This window comes from Salmo salar, chromosome ssa06 (genome assembly GCF_905237065.1).
Source record: "Salmo salar chromosome ssa06, Ssal_v3.1, whole genome shotgun sequence".
NCBI classification, from domain to species: domain Eukaryota; kingdom Metazoa; phylum Chordata; class Actinopteri; order Salmoniformes; family Salmonidae; genus Salmo; species Salmo salar.
In genome coordinates, this window is record NC_059447.1 from 60,189,171 (window position 1) to 60,206,129 (window position 16,959).

At 41.6% G+C, this 16,959-nt stretch overlaps 2 protein-coding genes across 3 annotated transcripts; one reads left to right on the forward strand and one right to left on the reverse strand.

The window, feature by feature from the left end:
• Positions 1 to 2,113: 2,113 nt before the first annotated feature.
• Positions 2,114 to 11,216, reverse strand: ppil4 (peptidylprolyl isomerase (cyclophilin)-like 4). Of its 2 annotated transcripts, XM_014204736.2 has the most exons (12): positions 11,083 to 11,216; positions 10,588 to 10,720; positions 10,370 to 10,487; positions 10,075 to 10,217; positions 6,359 to 6,455; positions 6,043 to 6,159; positions 5,659 to 5,783; positions 5,447 to 5,513; positions 4,228 to 4,339; positions 3,956 to 4,046; positions 3,594 to 3,723; positions 2,114 to 2,619 (listed from the first exon to the last, which is right to left on the reverse strand). In XM_014204736.2, exons 1-12 carry the CDS (start codon positions 11,150 to 11,152, stop codon positions 2,446 to 2,448), a joined length of 1,377 nt encoding a protein of 458 aa, XP_014060211.1. In that variant the 5' UTR covers positions 11,153 to 11,216; the 3' UTR covers positions 2,114 to 2,445. The 2 variants fall into 2 exon arrangements, with proteins under 2 accessions (XP_014060211.1, NP_001134711.1); NM_001141239.1 differs by lacking the exons at positions 2,114 to 2,619; positions 3,594 to 3,723; positions 3,956 to 4,046; positions 4,228 to 4,339 and adding an exon at positions 4,601 to 4,923 and having other exon boundaries at positions 11,083 to 11,153.
• Positions 11,217 to 11,515: 299 nt separating this feature from the next.
• On the forward strand, positions 11,516 to 14,854 carry LOC100194603 (si:dkey-15j16.2-like). The gene is given in 8 exon segments (NM_001139688.1): positions 11,516 to 11,610; positions 12,026 to 12,097; positions 12,191 to 12,290; positions 12,382 to 12,536; positions 12,687 to 12,846; positions 12,973 to 13,193; positions 13,289 to 13,452; positions 13,971 to 14,854. Coding segments are annotated over 8 exon segments (1,071 nt in total). The 5' UTR covers positions 11,516 to 11,520; the 3' UTR covers positions 14,080 to 14,854.
• The last annotated feature ends 2,105 nt before the right edge of the window (positions 14,855 to 16,959 follow it).

The window sequence follows — 16,959 nt, forward strand, 5'->3', positions numbered from 1 at the left end:
TGGGTCAGTCATGGTGTGGGGTGGCATTTCTTTGGGGGGCCGCACAGCCCTCCATGTGCTCGCCAGAGGTAGCCTGACTGCCATTAGGTACCGAGATGAGATCCTCAGACCCTTTGGGAATGTGGTGAGACCATATGCTGGTGCGGTTGGCCCTGGGTTTGCAGCGCCTGTCCTAATGCAAGACAATGCTAGACCTCATGTGGCTGGAGTGTGTCAGCAGTTCCTGCAAGAGGAAGGCATTGATGCTATGGACTGGCCCGCCCGTTCCCCAGACCTGAATCCAATTGAGCACATCTGGGACATCATGTCTCGCTCCATCCTCCAACGCCACGTTGCACCACAGACTGTCCAGGAGTTGGCGGATGCTTTAGTCCAGGTCTGGGAGGAGATCCCTCAGGAGACCATCCGCCACCTCATCAGGAGCATGCCCAGGCGTTGTAGGGAGGTCATACAGGCACGTGGAGGCCAAACACACTACTGAACCTCATTTTGACTTGTTTTAAGGACATTACATCAAAGTTGGATCAGCCTGTAGTGTGGTTTTCCACTTTAATTTTGAGTGTGACTCCAAATCCAGACCTCCATGGGTTGATAAATTGGATTTCCATTGATTATTTTTGTGTGATTTTGTTGTCAGCACATTCAACTATGTAAAGAAACAAGTATTTAATAAGATTATTTCTTTCATTCAGATCTAGGATGTTTTGTTTAAGTGTTCCCTTTATTTTTTTGAGCAGTGTACAATTGTTTCTAGTCGCCACCCGATGGCAGTATATCGCCACTCCCTCATGGAAAAACAACTAATGTACTAATTATCATTACCTCACAAGTTCTACACAATACCTGTTTAACTACTTATTTACTACATATATGAATGGTAAGTCCGGCTGTCAGCTAATTTTTTGTAATCGCCCACTGATATTTCTGTAGTTTTTTTTATTGCAGAGTAAAAATGAAAAGGGAGACTTGTCAGAACCTGGCTATGAGATGCAGGGGGGAAAGTGGGAGGTGGGTAGAGCGAGACGACAAATTCAAAGACAGCATATTTGTCTATAATCAATGGGAGAGAGAGACAAATAGCTAGACTGTTGTTTTACCATTAAACTCAATACTAGTATTGTTTTAAAGCAGTTTGTGTTTGTTAACCAGGCAAAACGAAATAGTAGGCTGGTGACTGGTGGTTATGGGGAAGCAAGAGAGTCGCTTGTGCGATGTGTTGCCTATGATTGTCGGAGTCGGAGCAGAGCCTGCCTGCCCACAATCATCACTTGCTCCCTTGCAGCTCACCAGCTGATGTAGGCTGTGTGTGGCGTGTCCTTTCACTGCCAGATAACAGACCCTTGTTGCTCTGCGCATCCAGTGCTGCTAATATTCTCCTTATCATAGTACCCTATCTAGTCCAACTGCAAATACAAGTCACGAGAAGGCGAGCCACCAATGGTCGAATCAGAAGTCATGAAAGTCTGGACTCCGTCCCCACTACAACACTGGGTATCATGCTATTTCATACGTCTTGAACTCATGGGGAGGATGACACAGGGAATCCCCTCTGCAGTGCATACAGACAACTCACGCTTTCCATGCCCACTATCCAGCTAACAATTCTAGGTACAGAGAAAGTTTTTGTAATATTACCCTTGATGTTCCCCTAATGTTTGAGTGTCTAGTTTTCCGTTAGTTAGCAAAAACCTTAAAACATTTTTAGCATGTTTTGGTGTTAAAATTGAGAATGTTCCTTTAATGTAAAAAATTACTTATCTAGAACGTGGTTACAATATTCTCAGAATATACAATGTTCTAGATGCGTTTTAAGAACATTCATGTGTCTGAGGGTTAAAGTTGTGGGAATATTTGTTAGCTGGGTACATTTATTTACCTTACAAAAGTTGCAAAACTACAGTCAAAAGGTTAAAATATGGATAAACATGGTGGGAAATCATTCACCTGCCCATTAATAAACAGAGAAAGGGGGGTGGGGTGTAAGTCAAACCAAAATACAAATATACTTATAGAACGTTACTGACTGGGGACTTAGTTATGTGTGTATGGAGACTGATTTGGAAAATGCTGTGTAGACCTAAATACAGAATGTTGCCCTATAGGAATCGAGCAGTTCAGGCTGAAATGTTTTATTATTCATAATGAGCAGTGTTCTCAGGTTATGTAACACTGTGTTACTTCCAGGTAATTAGGGTAAACATCCCAGGATATTTTTTTCCCCATGTAATGTGAGGGCTGAGTCCCTAGTGCTGCTCTCTCAGACATGGGTGGTGGTGGGGTAGTAGGGGCCACAGTGACAGGTATCAGGGATGTCCAATTCCATTTCAATTTAGCCAAATCATGAAATTAACTGACATTTATTTTTCGAAGAGGATTTTCCAATTCAGTATATTGATGGGGAGTTGAAATGGAATTAGCCTCAACCCTGTTCCACTCCCTCTCTTATCATCGGTGTCTGCTCCTCTCCTTGTCTTTAGACTTCTTGGGTGAGCGACTGCGGCTCCTCTCCGGGCGGTGCTTTTCACGGGACTTGCTGTGCTTGTGGTGGCTGTCTCTTTCCCTGGAGTGAGAATGCTGCCGGTCTGTTTTTTTCTCCCGCCTGGGCTCCTCACTGTTCCACTGTAGGTATAACATAGGGAGAGAAAGAGGTTTGACAAAGGTTCAAGAGAAATCTTTGGTGGTGCTCAAACAAAGCTCTGTGGAATGACTCAGTATAGCTCGAGTGACTGGTGCCACAACTGCTGAAATGACAAGCCATTCCCAAATTACATGAGTCATGCTTACTCTAATGCTCTTACTGAACATTATTGTGAAAGAAGGAAAACAATTACCGTAAATTCTGGACTATAAGCCGCAACTTTTTTCCCAGGCTTTGAACCTCACGGCTTAAACAATGACGCGGCTAATATATGGATTTTTCCCGCTTTCAATTTTTTTTCTAAAAAAAAAAACACATTCTGTGACGTGCTCAGTTTTTTGGCGGCATAAAGCTTTCATTAGACCAATGAAATTGCCGAACGGGTTAAGGTCAAACTTCTTTTTTGTTTACTGTTTAGATTAAATCGAGCGCTCTCAAACTTCCCATCATTCTGATTACGGTAGTCATTTTGTCACCCTCATCATGGCAAAGACACGGAGAAATGCATATGATGCAGCTTTCAAGTTGAAGGCGATTGATCTGGCTGTTGGAAAAGGAAATAGAGCTGCTGCACGGGAGCTTGGTCTTAATGAGTCGATGATAAGACGTTGGAAACAGCAGCGTGAGGAATTGACTCAGTGCAAAAAGACAACTAAAGCTTACTGCAAATTTTTTATTTATTGTTACAAGCCGTGTTTCGTTAAAGCCTATTTATTTTTGTTACAAGCCGTGTTTCGTTAAAGCCTATTTATTTTTGTTACAAGCCGTGTTTCGTTAAAGCCTGTCTAAAGTTCATTTGTTTCAATGTACCGGTAGGCACCTGCGGCTTATAGACATGTGCGGCTTATTTATGTTCAAAATAATATATATTTTTAAATTCAGTGGGTGCGGCTTATATTCAGGTGCGCTTAATAGTCCGGAAATTACGGTAGTTCAAAAGTTATTTTTGGCCGACCTTGGATTTCTTGGATTTCCTGGTGTCCTCGTCATCTGAGTGATTGTGTTTCTTATCCTTGTGTTTCTTTTCAGCATGCCGATGGCTTGTTCCTTCTTCCTCTTCCTCTAAAAGCAGGTCGTACTTGGAGCTTTTGGGAATGTTTAGAAAAACTTGAGGAAGTAAAGTGTGTAATTCCAAGTTTGCCAAATCTATCAGAGAAATGTAATTTCCTCCAACAGAGAAATGTCTTCACAATAGTTTACCTCTCTCTGTCCTGATAGCTATGTGAAATAGTGCACAGTTGAGTTGAAATATTTTACACTTTAACTCATATTCTCCTTTACATATTGAATAGCAAATATAAACACATTTAAGGATACTCCTGCTTAGGTTTGACTTTATCCTTAAGAGCTAATTTGGATCCCACGTCTTTTTCATAGGCCTTGAAGTCATCCTTTGTATACTTTCCACCTAGAAAACAAAAGACCTTGTGAAGTTCTCTACTTCGCAGAGGTGAATGAGACATCCTTTAGTTTAAGTGCCTTATTAGGGCTTAATTGAGTCTCTGAAAGTATACATAACGCATACTTTATGGAACACATAAAACCTTGAAATAAAAGTCCAAGTGAGTTATGTTTTAATAAGTGTTTACCTTTGCCTTTCCATTTGATCTTTGAAACAGACTGGCTGAAGTCCACGTGTATGCGCCTGTCATCTATGAGCACGTTGTCCATCTTGAAGAAGGCCTTTTCACAGTCCTCCTCCTGTGCACAGAAAGGACATCAATTGCATCTAAAAAAGGGTCATGTGAGCCCTTATGGGTCCAGTGAACAAGGGAATTAATTTCAGTAAACAAAACCATATGACATTTCAAATGAATTAATTTGTACCCTCTCAATTCTGACTAACTGGTGCCATCTATTGATATGTTGCACAACTGCACTTGAATTGTTCAAAAAGGAATCTCTATCTTTATATTTCTGTCGTGATTTGTATGCTGAACAAAAATATAAACGCAACATGCAACAATTTGAACGATTTTACTGAGTTACAGTTCATATAAGGCAATCAGTTAATTTAAATGAATTCATAAGGCCCTCATCTATGGATTTCACAACTGGGCAGGTGTGGGAGCCAGGCCAAGCCAATTAGAATTCATTTTTCCCCACAAAAGGACTTCATTAGAGAGAGAAATCCTGAGTTTCATCAGTGCCTGGGTGACTGGTCTCAGACGATCTCGCAGGTGAAGAAGCTGGATGTGGAGGTCCTGGGCTGGCGTGGTTACATGTGGTCTGCAGTTGTGAGGCCGGTTGGACGTACAGCCAAATTCTCAAACATTTTGTTGGAGCTGGCTTATGGTAGAGAAATTAACTTTCAATTCTCTGGCAACAGCTCTGGTGGACATTACTCCAGTCAGCATGCCAATTGCACAATTGCAAAACTCGAGACATCTGTGGCATTGCGTTGTGTCAAAACTGCACATTTTAGTGGCCTTTAATTGTCACCAGCACAAGGTGCACCTGATCATGCTGTTTAATAAGCTTCTTGATATGCTACGCCTGTCAGGTGAATGGACTATCTTGGCAAAGGAGAAATGCTCACTAAAGGGGATGTAAACAAATTTGTGCACAACATTTTAGAGAAAAGCTTTTTGTGAGTATGGAACATTTCTGGGATCTTTTATTTCAGCTCATGAAACATGGGATCAACACTTTACATGTTGCATTTGTATTTTTGTTCAGTGTACTTATGAACCTGAGTGGAGCAATGTTCAACTTTTATTTCCATGCATAATCAAAATAGGGCTAAAATTATTTTATGATAACTTATGGTACAGAAAGCAATCAGGTGAAAACCAAACCAATACACACCTTTTCAAACTCAATGAAAGCATAGCACAGAGACTCTCCTGACTTCCAGTCTCTGATGATCTCACAGCTGTAGCAAAATAAGAACATGTTAATCATGGTACAGTTCACCAACATTCAATATTTAAATTGGTTAGGACTAGGTCTATTTCAAATTAAATATGTATCGTAATGTTATGAGGCCAGTATATTGAAATAGACAGGGTCTATTTTACCACTTAATAAGTCCAAAGCGGGAGAAAATGATCTCCAGGTCCTCATCTGTGGTCACAGGGTTCAGCTTACACACAAACAGCACATTCTCAGGAGGTTTCACTTCCGCATCAGGGAGATCACCCACCTACACAAGCACATACACACATCAGTGTCTCTGAAATCACAAAACTCTTATAAAACCACCATATAATGTTTACAACACTAATATGTTCACTAGCTAATTAACTACTACAGTAGAAGTACTGTTGGGTTCTTCAACAGCAATCTGTACTAACAAGTTATAATGTTGAGTGTTACAAAATCCCTTCTGCCATCACTCCTGAAAGTATGGACATCCTCTACAAGGCTAAGTGGACCAAACCACAAGACCCCCCCCCCCTCACCATCTCCAGCAGGATGGCCTGGGTCTTGGCCTCCTTCTCCTTCAGCAGCTCATCCAGCTCCTCAGCCTTCTTCCCATCTGTGTCGTTGATCACTTCATCAGCTCCAATACGACCACTCTGCACACCAAAGAGGGGACTGTAAGGTTAGACGTCAAAAGTTGCATCGTTCATTGTTTTCTGGTACTGAAGACAATAATGAACTAACTTAAACCGTATTCTTTTATATTAAAGTAATATCGTTTACAATACTTTTGCTCTGAAAGGGAGATATGCATTGCTTTTAATTCAATGGTACAGAAAGTGTCCAGTCACACACATCCAGCTGTTCCTTGGTAGGCTCAGGGGAGCGGTCAGGCACGGGCAAGTCAGCGGGGTCATCGAAAGGGTCTTCCAGGATCACAGTGTGGTTTATTCTGCAATGACAAAACAAGTATCATACTTATTTTCTCTCCACCTTATACTGGGATGTCTATCTGAGTAGGTCATTTTATTGACACCACTCTAGCAGGGTTTAACGTTTGGAAAATGTGCTGCCGGACATTTGACCAGCCTAATTTTAAAGCTACAATATGCAACTTTTTTGGGTGACCTGACCAAATTTGCATAGAAATGTGAGTTACACATCTGTCATTGAAAGCAAGTCTAAGAAGTGGTAGATCTGTTCATTGTGTGCTATTTCTATGCTTCCCATTCAAGTTTCATTTTAGAGAGTGTTTTACTTTCGGTTTTGTACACCAGCTTCAAACAGCTGAAAATACAATATTTTTGGTTCTGGAAAATATATTTCACAGCGGTTTAGATGGTACAATGATTCTCTACACTACACTTACACGTTTTGTCACAAACTGAAATTAGGCCAACTATTAGAAGTCTTGCAAATAGGAAATGATTTCTGCATATTGCACCCTTAATTTACCAGACATTTGAGAAATTTACCGGACCCATACACATTGGATGCGTAATCTGATTAGGGCGTCCACCCACAGTGGTCAGACTGACAGAAATCGCATTTAGATTACAGTAATTCATATTAACAGAACATGCAAGTCGAGGATGCAACGATGTGCAGTCCTTCTAATTCTGATGCGCACTTTGAAGATGTTAGAACAACTGTCCACATTTACTTTTCCTCAGCCAACAAGATGAGTAACAAACAGCAAAATCTCTAGCCGATGTCAATCTACACTGAACAAAAATATAGTTACAGTTCAGTTCAGGCACGACTCCAACACCCTCATCAAGTTTGCCGTTGACACAACATTGGTAGGCCTGATCACAGACAACGATGAGACAGCCTATAGGTAGGAGGTCAGAGACCTGGCCGTGTGGTGCCAGGACAACAACCTCTCCCTCAACGTGATCAAGACAAAGGAGATGATCGTGGACTACAGGAAAAGGAGGACCGAGCACGCCCCCATGCTCAACGACGGGGCTGTAGTGGAGCAGGTTGAGAGCTTCAAGTTCCTTGGTGTCCACATCACCAAACAACTATCATTGTCCAAACACACTAAGACAGTCGTGAAGAGGGCACGACAAAGTCTATTCCCCCTCAGGAGACTGAAAAGATTTGGCATGGGTCCTCAGATCCTCAAAAGGTTTTACAGCTGCACCATTGAGAGCATCCTGACTGGTTGCATCACTGCCTGGTATGACAACTGCTCGGCCTCCGACCGCAAGGCACTACAGAGGGTAGTGCGACCGGCCCAGTACATCACTGGGGCCAAGTTTCCTGCCATCCAGGACCTCTATAACAGGCCCCCAGAGGAAGGTCCTAAAAAATGTCAAAGACTCCAGCCACCCTATTCATAGACTGTTCTCTCTGCTACTGCACGGCAAGCGGTACCGGAGCACCAGGTCAAGGTCCAAAAGGCTTCTAATCAGCTTCTACCCCCAAGCCATAAGACTCCTGAACAGCTAATCAAAGGGCTACCCAGACTACCTCTTTTACGCTGCTACTCTCTGTTTATTATCTATGCATAGTCACGTTAACTCTACCTACATGTACATAATACCTGAATTACCTCAACTAACCGGTGCCCCCGCACATGGACTCTGTACCGGTAGCCCCTGTATATAGCTTCGCTATTGTTATTTTACTGCTGCTGTTTAATTATTTGTAACTTTTATTTACTATTTTTTTTACTTAACACTTTTCTTAAAACTGCACTGTTGGTTAAGGGCTTGTAATTAAGCATTTCACTGTAAGGTCTACACCTCTTGTATTCGGCGCATAAAACAAATACAATTTGATTTGATTTCTAACGAAATCAGTCAATTGAAATAAATAAATGAGGTCCTAATCTATGGATTTCACATGACTGGGAATACAGATATGCATCTGTTGGTCACAGATACCTTAAAAAAATAAAATAATTGAAGTATGGGATGTATATGGATCAGAAAACCAGTCAGTATCTGGTGTGACCACCATTTGCCACTTGCAGCACGACATCGCCTTTGCAAAGAGTTGATCAGGCTGTCGATTGTGGCCTGTGGAATGTTGTCTCCTCTTCAATGTGTGTTTTGAAGTTTTTTTATTTTATTTAACCTTTATTTAACTATGCAAGTCAGTTAGGAACAAATTATTATTTACAATGACGAGTTACGTTGCTGGATATTGACGGGGACGGGAACACGCCGTCATACACGTCGATCCAGAGCATCCCAAACGTGCTCAATGGGTGACATGTCTGGTGAGTATGCATGCCATTTCCAGCTACCAGGAATTGTGTACGGATCCTTGCGACATGGGGCTGTGCATTATCATGCTAAAACATGACATGATGGGAGTGGATGAATGGCAAATTGACATCGATAAAATGCAATTGTGTTTGTTGTCTGTAACTTATGCACGCCCATACCATCACCCCACCGCCACCATGGGGCACTCTGTTCACAACGTTGACATAAGCAAACCGCTCGCCCACACAACGCCATACACACTGTTTGCCATCTGCCCGGTACAGTTAAAACCGGGATTCATCCGTTTCAAGCGTGCCAGTAGCCATCGAAGGTGAACATTTGCCCACTGAAGTCGGTTACGATGCCGAACTGCAGTCAGGTCAAGACCCCGGTGAAGACGACGAACACGCAGATGAGCTTCCCTGAGACAGTTTCTGACAGTCTGTGCAAACATTATTGAGCTGTTAAAACCCAATGTTTTATCAGCTGTCCGGGTGGCTGGTCTCAGACGATCCTGCAGGTGAAGAAGCCGGATGTGGAGGTCCTGCACTGGCGTGGTTACACATGATCTGCGGTTGTGAGGCCGGTTGGACGTACTTCTCTCTAAAACAACAAATTCTCTAAAACGACCTTGGAGGCAGCGTATGGTCGAGAAATTAACATTCAGTTTTCTGGCAAAAGCTTTGGTGGACAGTCTTGCAGACAGCATGCCAATTAAAAACTCCCTCAACTTGAGAAATCTGTGGCATTGTGTTGTGTGACAAACCTGCACATTTTAGAGTGGCCTTTTATTGTCCCCAGCACAAAATGTAATGATCATGCTGTTTAATCTGCTTCTTGATATGCCACATCTGTATACTGTACACGTATTGATAAATAAGATACATAACAAATTTACTGTACACATGCGCCAATTTAATTTCACTAAGTAATGCAAATTAACCTATAGACCAATAAGAATGACCAGTCAAATGTATTTATATCGACAGGTATTTACATCAATAAATAGGCTAAAAAAGCATTATTTATTTAATTAAAAATCCCTTTGCAAAATATTGATTTTTAGCCTATTAATTCATGGAAATACCAGTCGATGTAAATGCATTTGTCTGGTCATGCTTATCGGTATATAGGTTAATCTGGCCGGTGCCAATTGTATTTATCGGCATTTCTATTTATTTATTTTAAATCAACCAAAAGCAGGCTATTACCGTCTTACGGAAACCCTGCACTCTAGGTATTCATGGAACAGTGAGTGTTTATTATTATTTTTTGGTATAAAATTCTATTCTAATCTCCCTCTAAAATTGCTACATTCAAATATGATTAAAGGAAATTCAATTTGCTGACCTGATATCCTGAAAAGGGATGAAGTCCTTGTCAACGAAGGTCTCATTGATCTTGGCCAAGACGTCCATACCCTCTGACACCTCTCCGAACACAGTGTGGACCCCATCCAGGTAGTCCAGGTTCTCACCAGTGGTGATCAGGAACTGGGGATCAAGGAGATTGTTACAGCACAAATAAAAGATTTCAGATGCTTGCCATCTGTCCTACCCGAATCAGTAGGCTAACATTGTGGCTTTCAAACTGATAGCAGTTAAATACTTTAAATACTGAGGAGGTGGATGGCAGTTTTACCAACCTGAGAACCATGTTGGTCACTGCCATTGTTCACCATGGACACCATCCCCTTCTTTCTGTGTTTGATCCGCGGGTTTTTCTCTGCATCATAGAAGCGGGCCTGGTCTCCATATAGTTTACTGAGGGAATAGAAAATAAATCATCAACATTCCTGTGAGATATAAACAACAGCTGTGATGATTTTGGACAATGCTGTTTATGCTGAGGAAGAGGACTGACCCATAGACAGATTCTCCACCACGGCCAGTCCCAGTGGGATCTCCAGTCTGCACAATAAAATCTCTCTGGACATTGTGGATGAGGCAGTAATTGTAGAATTTGATTTTGCATAACTTCAGGAAATTCAGGGATGCTAGAAAAAAAAAAGGAGCTGATCGTCATTATGAAAACACATCACGTTCATAAGGAATTAGGATTTCCTTTCCCTGAGTTGCAATGATTGTGCCACATCAACACAGAGTGAACTATCAGACGAAGTGTTCCCAAAGAAATCCTATCTTTTTAAATGTTTGTTGGCTAGCCGAAATATAAAATGAACAACAGTTAGCATTTGCTATCGCTGGGCAAATGAATGGTTGGCTATCTTGTTACCTAGCACTTGCTAGCAGCAACTTAAAAGGCGATATTTGACTTTCTGAGAAGCTTTAATTATTGCGAAATGTAGGCTGTGTTACCAAATATTAGCGTTGGATGTGTTGGTGCATGTTTTCTTACTTTTAGGCCTTTCTTCTGTAAATAAATCAATGACGATATCACCCAATGTTGTTTCAAGAAGAACCGCCATGTTTGCAGGGTGACTGCGCAGCTGCGCACGCGCCCTTGTTTGATTCGATGCCACCTGGGTGCTGTGGGGTATCCACTAGTTACCACAGCCACAAAGTCATAACGTCTATATGGTAAAAAAGTACGAAAACAAAAATATTTTTTGTCTTATTTTAAGGTTAGGGTTAGGTATAAGGTAAACCACGTGGTTATGGCTAGGGTTACGTTTAGGATTAGGTTTAAAATCACATTTTAAGAATATAACTCGTAGAAAGAGGCGGAGTTTATGACTTTGTGGCCGTGGTAAAGTAGTGACGGCCGTGTTGTTGTTTCCTTTTATCAGACTGAAAATAAGTTTCCTGCAAAATATTTTTAAACGCCCGCTCGAAGATGGCGATGAAACGACCATCAAGTTATGCTCTATTTTTACTGTTTATGTCGTTTATTTTAGCGGAGTCTGCACCTCGACAGTTGAATACGGTAGGAGACGAATTTACCACGGTACTAGACTAGATAGCTATAAAAAATATATATATGTTATAAAAATAAACTAGTCTAGATAACGTCAACTGTAAGCTGGTCAAATGAAAAAGGTAACGTTAGTCGTAATTATGTTTACCTGCTGTGCTGAATGCAGCTAACTAGCTAGTCAACTAATATTGGTAGGTAACTAGCTGGCTAATGATGCTAACGTTACCTTTGTTGCTATCTGACTCACTGCAGCTAGCTAACTAGCTAATGTTTATATCCAGATAGCATGAGCACAATACAAGCAAGGTTGAATGCCCTGAAGTGTCACTCTCAGGGGTCCTGATGTTTTGGTGAATAATGTTATTTACCTAGCTAGCTAATGTGTATATCATGTTCCTCTTTCCCATTCATGATTCTCACACAGGAAAGCATTCTGATCAATGTGACAGCAGGGACATTGGATGACACAAATGTGCAGGAGTCCAACAACTTGCAGGTAAGCTATAATATCCTGAAGTTGTCTATTAATAAGCCTGTCATAATGGAATTGAATAATAACATAATCAAATCAATACATTTACCTTTTCAGATCAACCTGAATATTTCAGTGGATGAAGAACAGGTGCTCGTCAATGACATCCCTGTGGAGTTGTCAGGGGTGACTAGGTTGAACTGCCAAGCCTTGCTGTGTGAGTAGTGAAAATGCTTCTGCTGCTTATAACTTAGTTACAGAACTGCATTATGCACCTGATTAACGCAGCTTTTTTACTCTGTTTACAGTGGATACCATCAATGGCACCAGTGAATTTGAATCTGGTGACTATGTGTCCACTGTCACCCGGGTGATGGTGAGCCAGAATCGCCTGTGGAGTGATTCAGAAGAGGTGGTGGCTCTCCAGGTGTTCAGCGAGGTCATTGAGATGGAGGGGAAAAAGGTCAAGTTACTTGATGGAGAAAAGGACAAAAAAAGAATTGTGTTATGATCCTTTAGCTGTGACATAAATATCCTATTTTCACCATGGTGGGTGGTACAATGATGGGAAATCTGTGATCTTATGGCTTTTGTATCCTTTTCTATCATTTAGGTCCAGCAGCCAGAAATGTGCGAAGTGAAGATACTGATGAGCCCCAATTTCCAGAAGCTTGCTCAGTATACCAACACCTACCCCATTGGACACAGTGAGATTTTCAGGATCCCAAGGGAAAATGATGTGGTCATCACAGATCCAACAAATCCTAAAAAAGGTATGCAAGAATAACTGTTTTCGTTCTCGTACTTTTACATGAAAAGGACAAGTTATCTAAATTCCATTACTAAAGTAGTGTTCCTAAATTAGTTTGAATGGTAATGTTCCACTTCCTTCTGCTCAGCTGAAGACCAAGTGATGTCCCATACCACCATTCATTACCCTCTGAAGCATGCTGACACCACCCAGGAGGAGATTGCTGCCCCAGGCAAGCTCCCAGAGACTCCCCTCCGCATGGACCCAGACTTGCTGTATAATAACAATGATGAGGATGATGACTTGGGAGGGCTGTCGGATGAAATGCAGACAGAGGCACCGCTCAAAGAATCCATCTCCTCTTACAGTGTAAGTAAATTGAGCATCATATCCAAATCAAATCCACAAAATACATTTTGTAGAATGTGCTCGGAATGTGCTTTGAAGTTTGAATCTGTTTGCAGGCCATGTGTCGATGGGTGGAGGAGGTGAGGGACCGCCTCCGACGCTTCTGGTCTGAGTCCTTGCCCCTGTTCTTCTTGGTCATGTGGGTGGTGGTGATTGGTGTGGTTGGGTCAGCGGTCATTGTCAAGATCCTGGACATGCTCTTCCCAACATGTGAACACAAGTATGTTTTCACATAGGTCCTGTTGTGCCTGCTTACATGATTGTTGTAGAATTAAATGAAACATTGCCAGGTCAGTATGCAGGATTTGTCATTGACCACACCTTACTGCCAAGACCATTTAATGAGGCACATCAGTCTCTCATCATTTCTTAATGCGGCAATCAGCAGTAGTAACAATAACAAGGTGTCTTCCCCACCTGTTTTGGTAAAAAGCTGAGGGACTGGGCTGGAGAAATATAACCACACTCAAATTCATAGACGGAGGAATGGATGCAAGGACTGAACATCCATGCTAATGCTATCAAAATTACAGATTGAACCAATGTTTGTTTACAAACATTGGAGTATACTTTGGGTTCTGATGGGGCACGACAGTTGAACTAAGCACATATTTTTCAAGAATCAATGGGTACATAGTATTAATGATTGAAGTTTAAAATTGTAAGTAGCAACTGCTGATTGCACCTTTTTAAGTGTGATTTTTACCAGGAAAATTAATGTTGTACTTTTTCCTCTAGGGGAATTTTCCATTTAAATCCTGTGACTCTGATGCCTGAAGATGAGAAACACACCCTGCTAGAGAACATTGAAATAGAGGCAGAGGAAAAAACCTTAAATGAAAACTGATGAAGTGGAGTGAGTCTGATTGCAGGTGTTGACAACACAATGCATTATGTGGTTAGAGAAACCATAATCTTTTTGTAGCACTTATTAAAAACATGCATTGCATACACATTATTTGCTTTATACCCTCTACTCAAAACATGAATCTGAAATGTTAATACTGCAAGCAGATCATACTTATGGACCTAGCTACCTACTGCACACTTACTTTTCATATTATGATTGTGTTACCTCAGTTACAATATTACTTTGTGTTAAGAAGTTTGGATATACCGTGGTGGCAGGTAGCCTAGTGGTTAAGTGTTGGGCCAGTAACCCGAAAGGTCGCTGGTTTGAATCCCCGAGCTGACTGTGAAAAATATGCCGATGTTCCCTTGAGCAAGGCACTTAAACCTAATTGCTCATGTAAGTCGCTCTGGATAAGAGCATCTGCTAAATGACTAAAATGTAAATATACCACACGTTAATATTGATTTATTATTGGTTTATTTTTTTATTGCTCAGTTCATAATATTTTAGCATTCTGACTGGAGGATTGAACTGAGGATTTGGTGTTTGTCTGCATGCAAGACAAACAGCTTTTATTTACTGTTTTTTGAGCCAGTACATATGTCAAGGCCTCACCTATACATTAATTGTAAAAGGATCAAAAACAAAAAAATATTGAATGTTGCTATTGCATTTTGACTGAGCTCGACTCTGGGCTGCGGTAAAGTCCATAAAATGGATAGGAAGGCCTAGTCTTGCATCCATAAGTGCAGAATAAAGAATGATCAAATATGAAATCTCCTAACCATTTCAATTGATAGAGAAGACAGTTCCTACAGTGGCGCGACCTCTGGGGCATATTCACTTGGCTCTCTGTCACAGAAGATACAGATAGACGTAGAAAGTATAGAATGGACATGGACTGGAGAAGAGATTCATGTCCAGTCTTTACATTCCAGTTCACTCTGGAAACATTGCACTCACAGAATAAGCCCTTGGTGCTTAATAAATGCCTGTTTGTATGCATTTGAACTTAACTGAAATGTATGAATATGGTTAATGGATGTTCTTTGCAATTAATGAAAATGGTGACACTTATAGGACCTTTTTTTATAAAGCGCATCTTGTCTCAGAATATACAGTGGGGAGAACAAGTATTTGATACACTGCCGATTTTGCAGGGTTTCCTACTTAAAGCTTGTAGAGGTCTGTAATTTTTATCATAGGTACACTTCAACTGTGAGAGACGGAATCTAAAACAAAAATCCAGAAAATCACATTGTATGATTTTTAAGTAATTAATTTGCATTTTATTGCATGACATAAGTATTTGATACATCAGAAAAGCAGAACTTAATATTTTGTACAGAAACCTTTGTTTGCAATTACAGAGATCATACGTTTCCTGTAGTTCTTGACCAGGTTTGCACACACTGCAGCAGGGATTTTCGCCCACTCCTCCATATAGACCATCTCCAGATCCTGCAGGTTTCGGGGCTGTCGCTGGGCAATACGGACTTTCAGCTCCCTCCAAAGATTTTCTATTGGGTTCAGGTCTGGAGACTGGCTAGGCCACTCCAGGACCTTGAGTTGCTTCTTACGGAGCCACTCCTTAGTTGCCCTGGCTGTGTGTTTTGGGTCGTTGTCATGCTGGAAGACCCAGCCACGACCCATCTTCAATGCTCTTACTGAGGGAAGGAGGTTGTTGGCCAAGATCTCGCAATACATGGCCCCATCCATCCTCCCCTCAATACGGTGCAGTCGTCCTGTCCCCTTTGCAGAAAAGCATTCCCAAAGAATGTTTCCACCTCCATGCTTCATGGTTGGGATGGTGTTCTTGGGGTTGTACTCATCCTTCTTCTTCCTCCAAACACGGCGAGTGGAGTTTAGACCAAAAAGCTCTACTTTTGTCTCATCAGACCACGTGACCTTCTCCCATTCCTCCTCTGGATCATCCAGATGGTCATTGGCAAACTTCAGACGGGCCTGGACATGCGCTGGCTTGAGCAGGGGGACCTTGCGTGCACTGCAGGATTTTAATCCATGACGGCGTAGTGTGTTACTAATGGTTTTCTTTGAGACTGTGGACCCAGCTCTCTTCAGGTCATTGACCAGGTCCTGCCGTGTAGTTCTGGGCTAATCCCTCACCTTCCTCATGATCATTGATGCCCCACGAGGTGAGATCTTGCATGGAGCCCCAGACTGAGGGTGATTGACCGTCATCTTGAACTTATTCCATTTTCTAATAATTGCTCCAACAGTTGTTGCCTTCTCACCAAGCTGCTTGCCTATTGTCCTGTAGCCCATCCCAGCCTTGTGCAGGTCTAAAATGTTATCCCTGATGTCCTTACACAGCTCTCTGGTCTTGGCCATTGTGGAGAGGTTGGAGTCTGTTTGAGTGTGTGGACAGGTGTCTTTTATACAGGTAACTAGTTCAAACAGGTGCAGTTAATACAGGTAATGAGTGGAGAACAGGAGGGCTTCTTAAAGAAAAACTAACATGTCTGTGAGAGCTGGAATTCTTACTAGTTGATAGGTGATCAAATACTTGTCATGCAATAAAATGCAAATTAATTACTTAAATCATACAAATGTGATTTTCTGGATTTTTGTTTTAGATTCCGTCTCTCACAGTTGAAGTGTACCTATGATAAACATGACAGACCTCTACATGCTTTGTAAGTAGGAAAACCTGCAAAAAATCGTCAGTGTATCAAATACTTGTTCTCCCCACTGTAGTTAGACCTACTCTTCTCCCAGTAGCATATTGGCTGGTTTGCCTCAAAGGCATGACCAAAATAGAATTGTATTAATGTGATTCAAGACTAGGCTTCTGGTTGACCTACGCATGGCATTGAATGAGGCCTTGGCACATTGACTTTCTGCCTCAGCAGA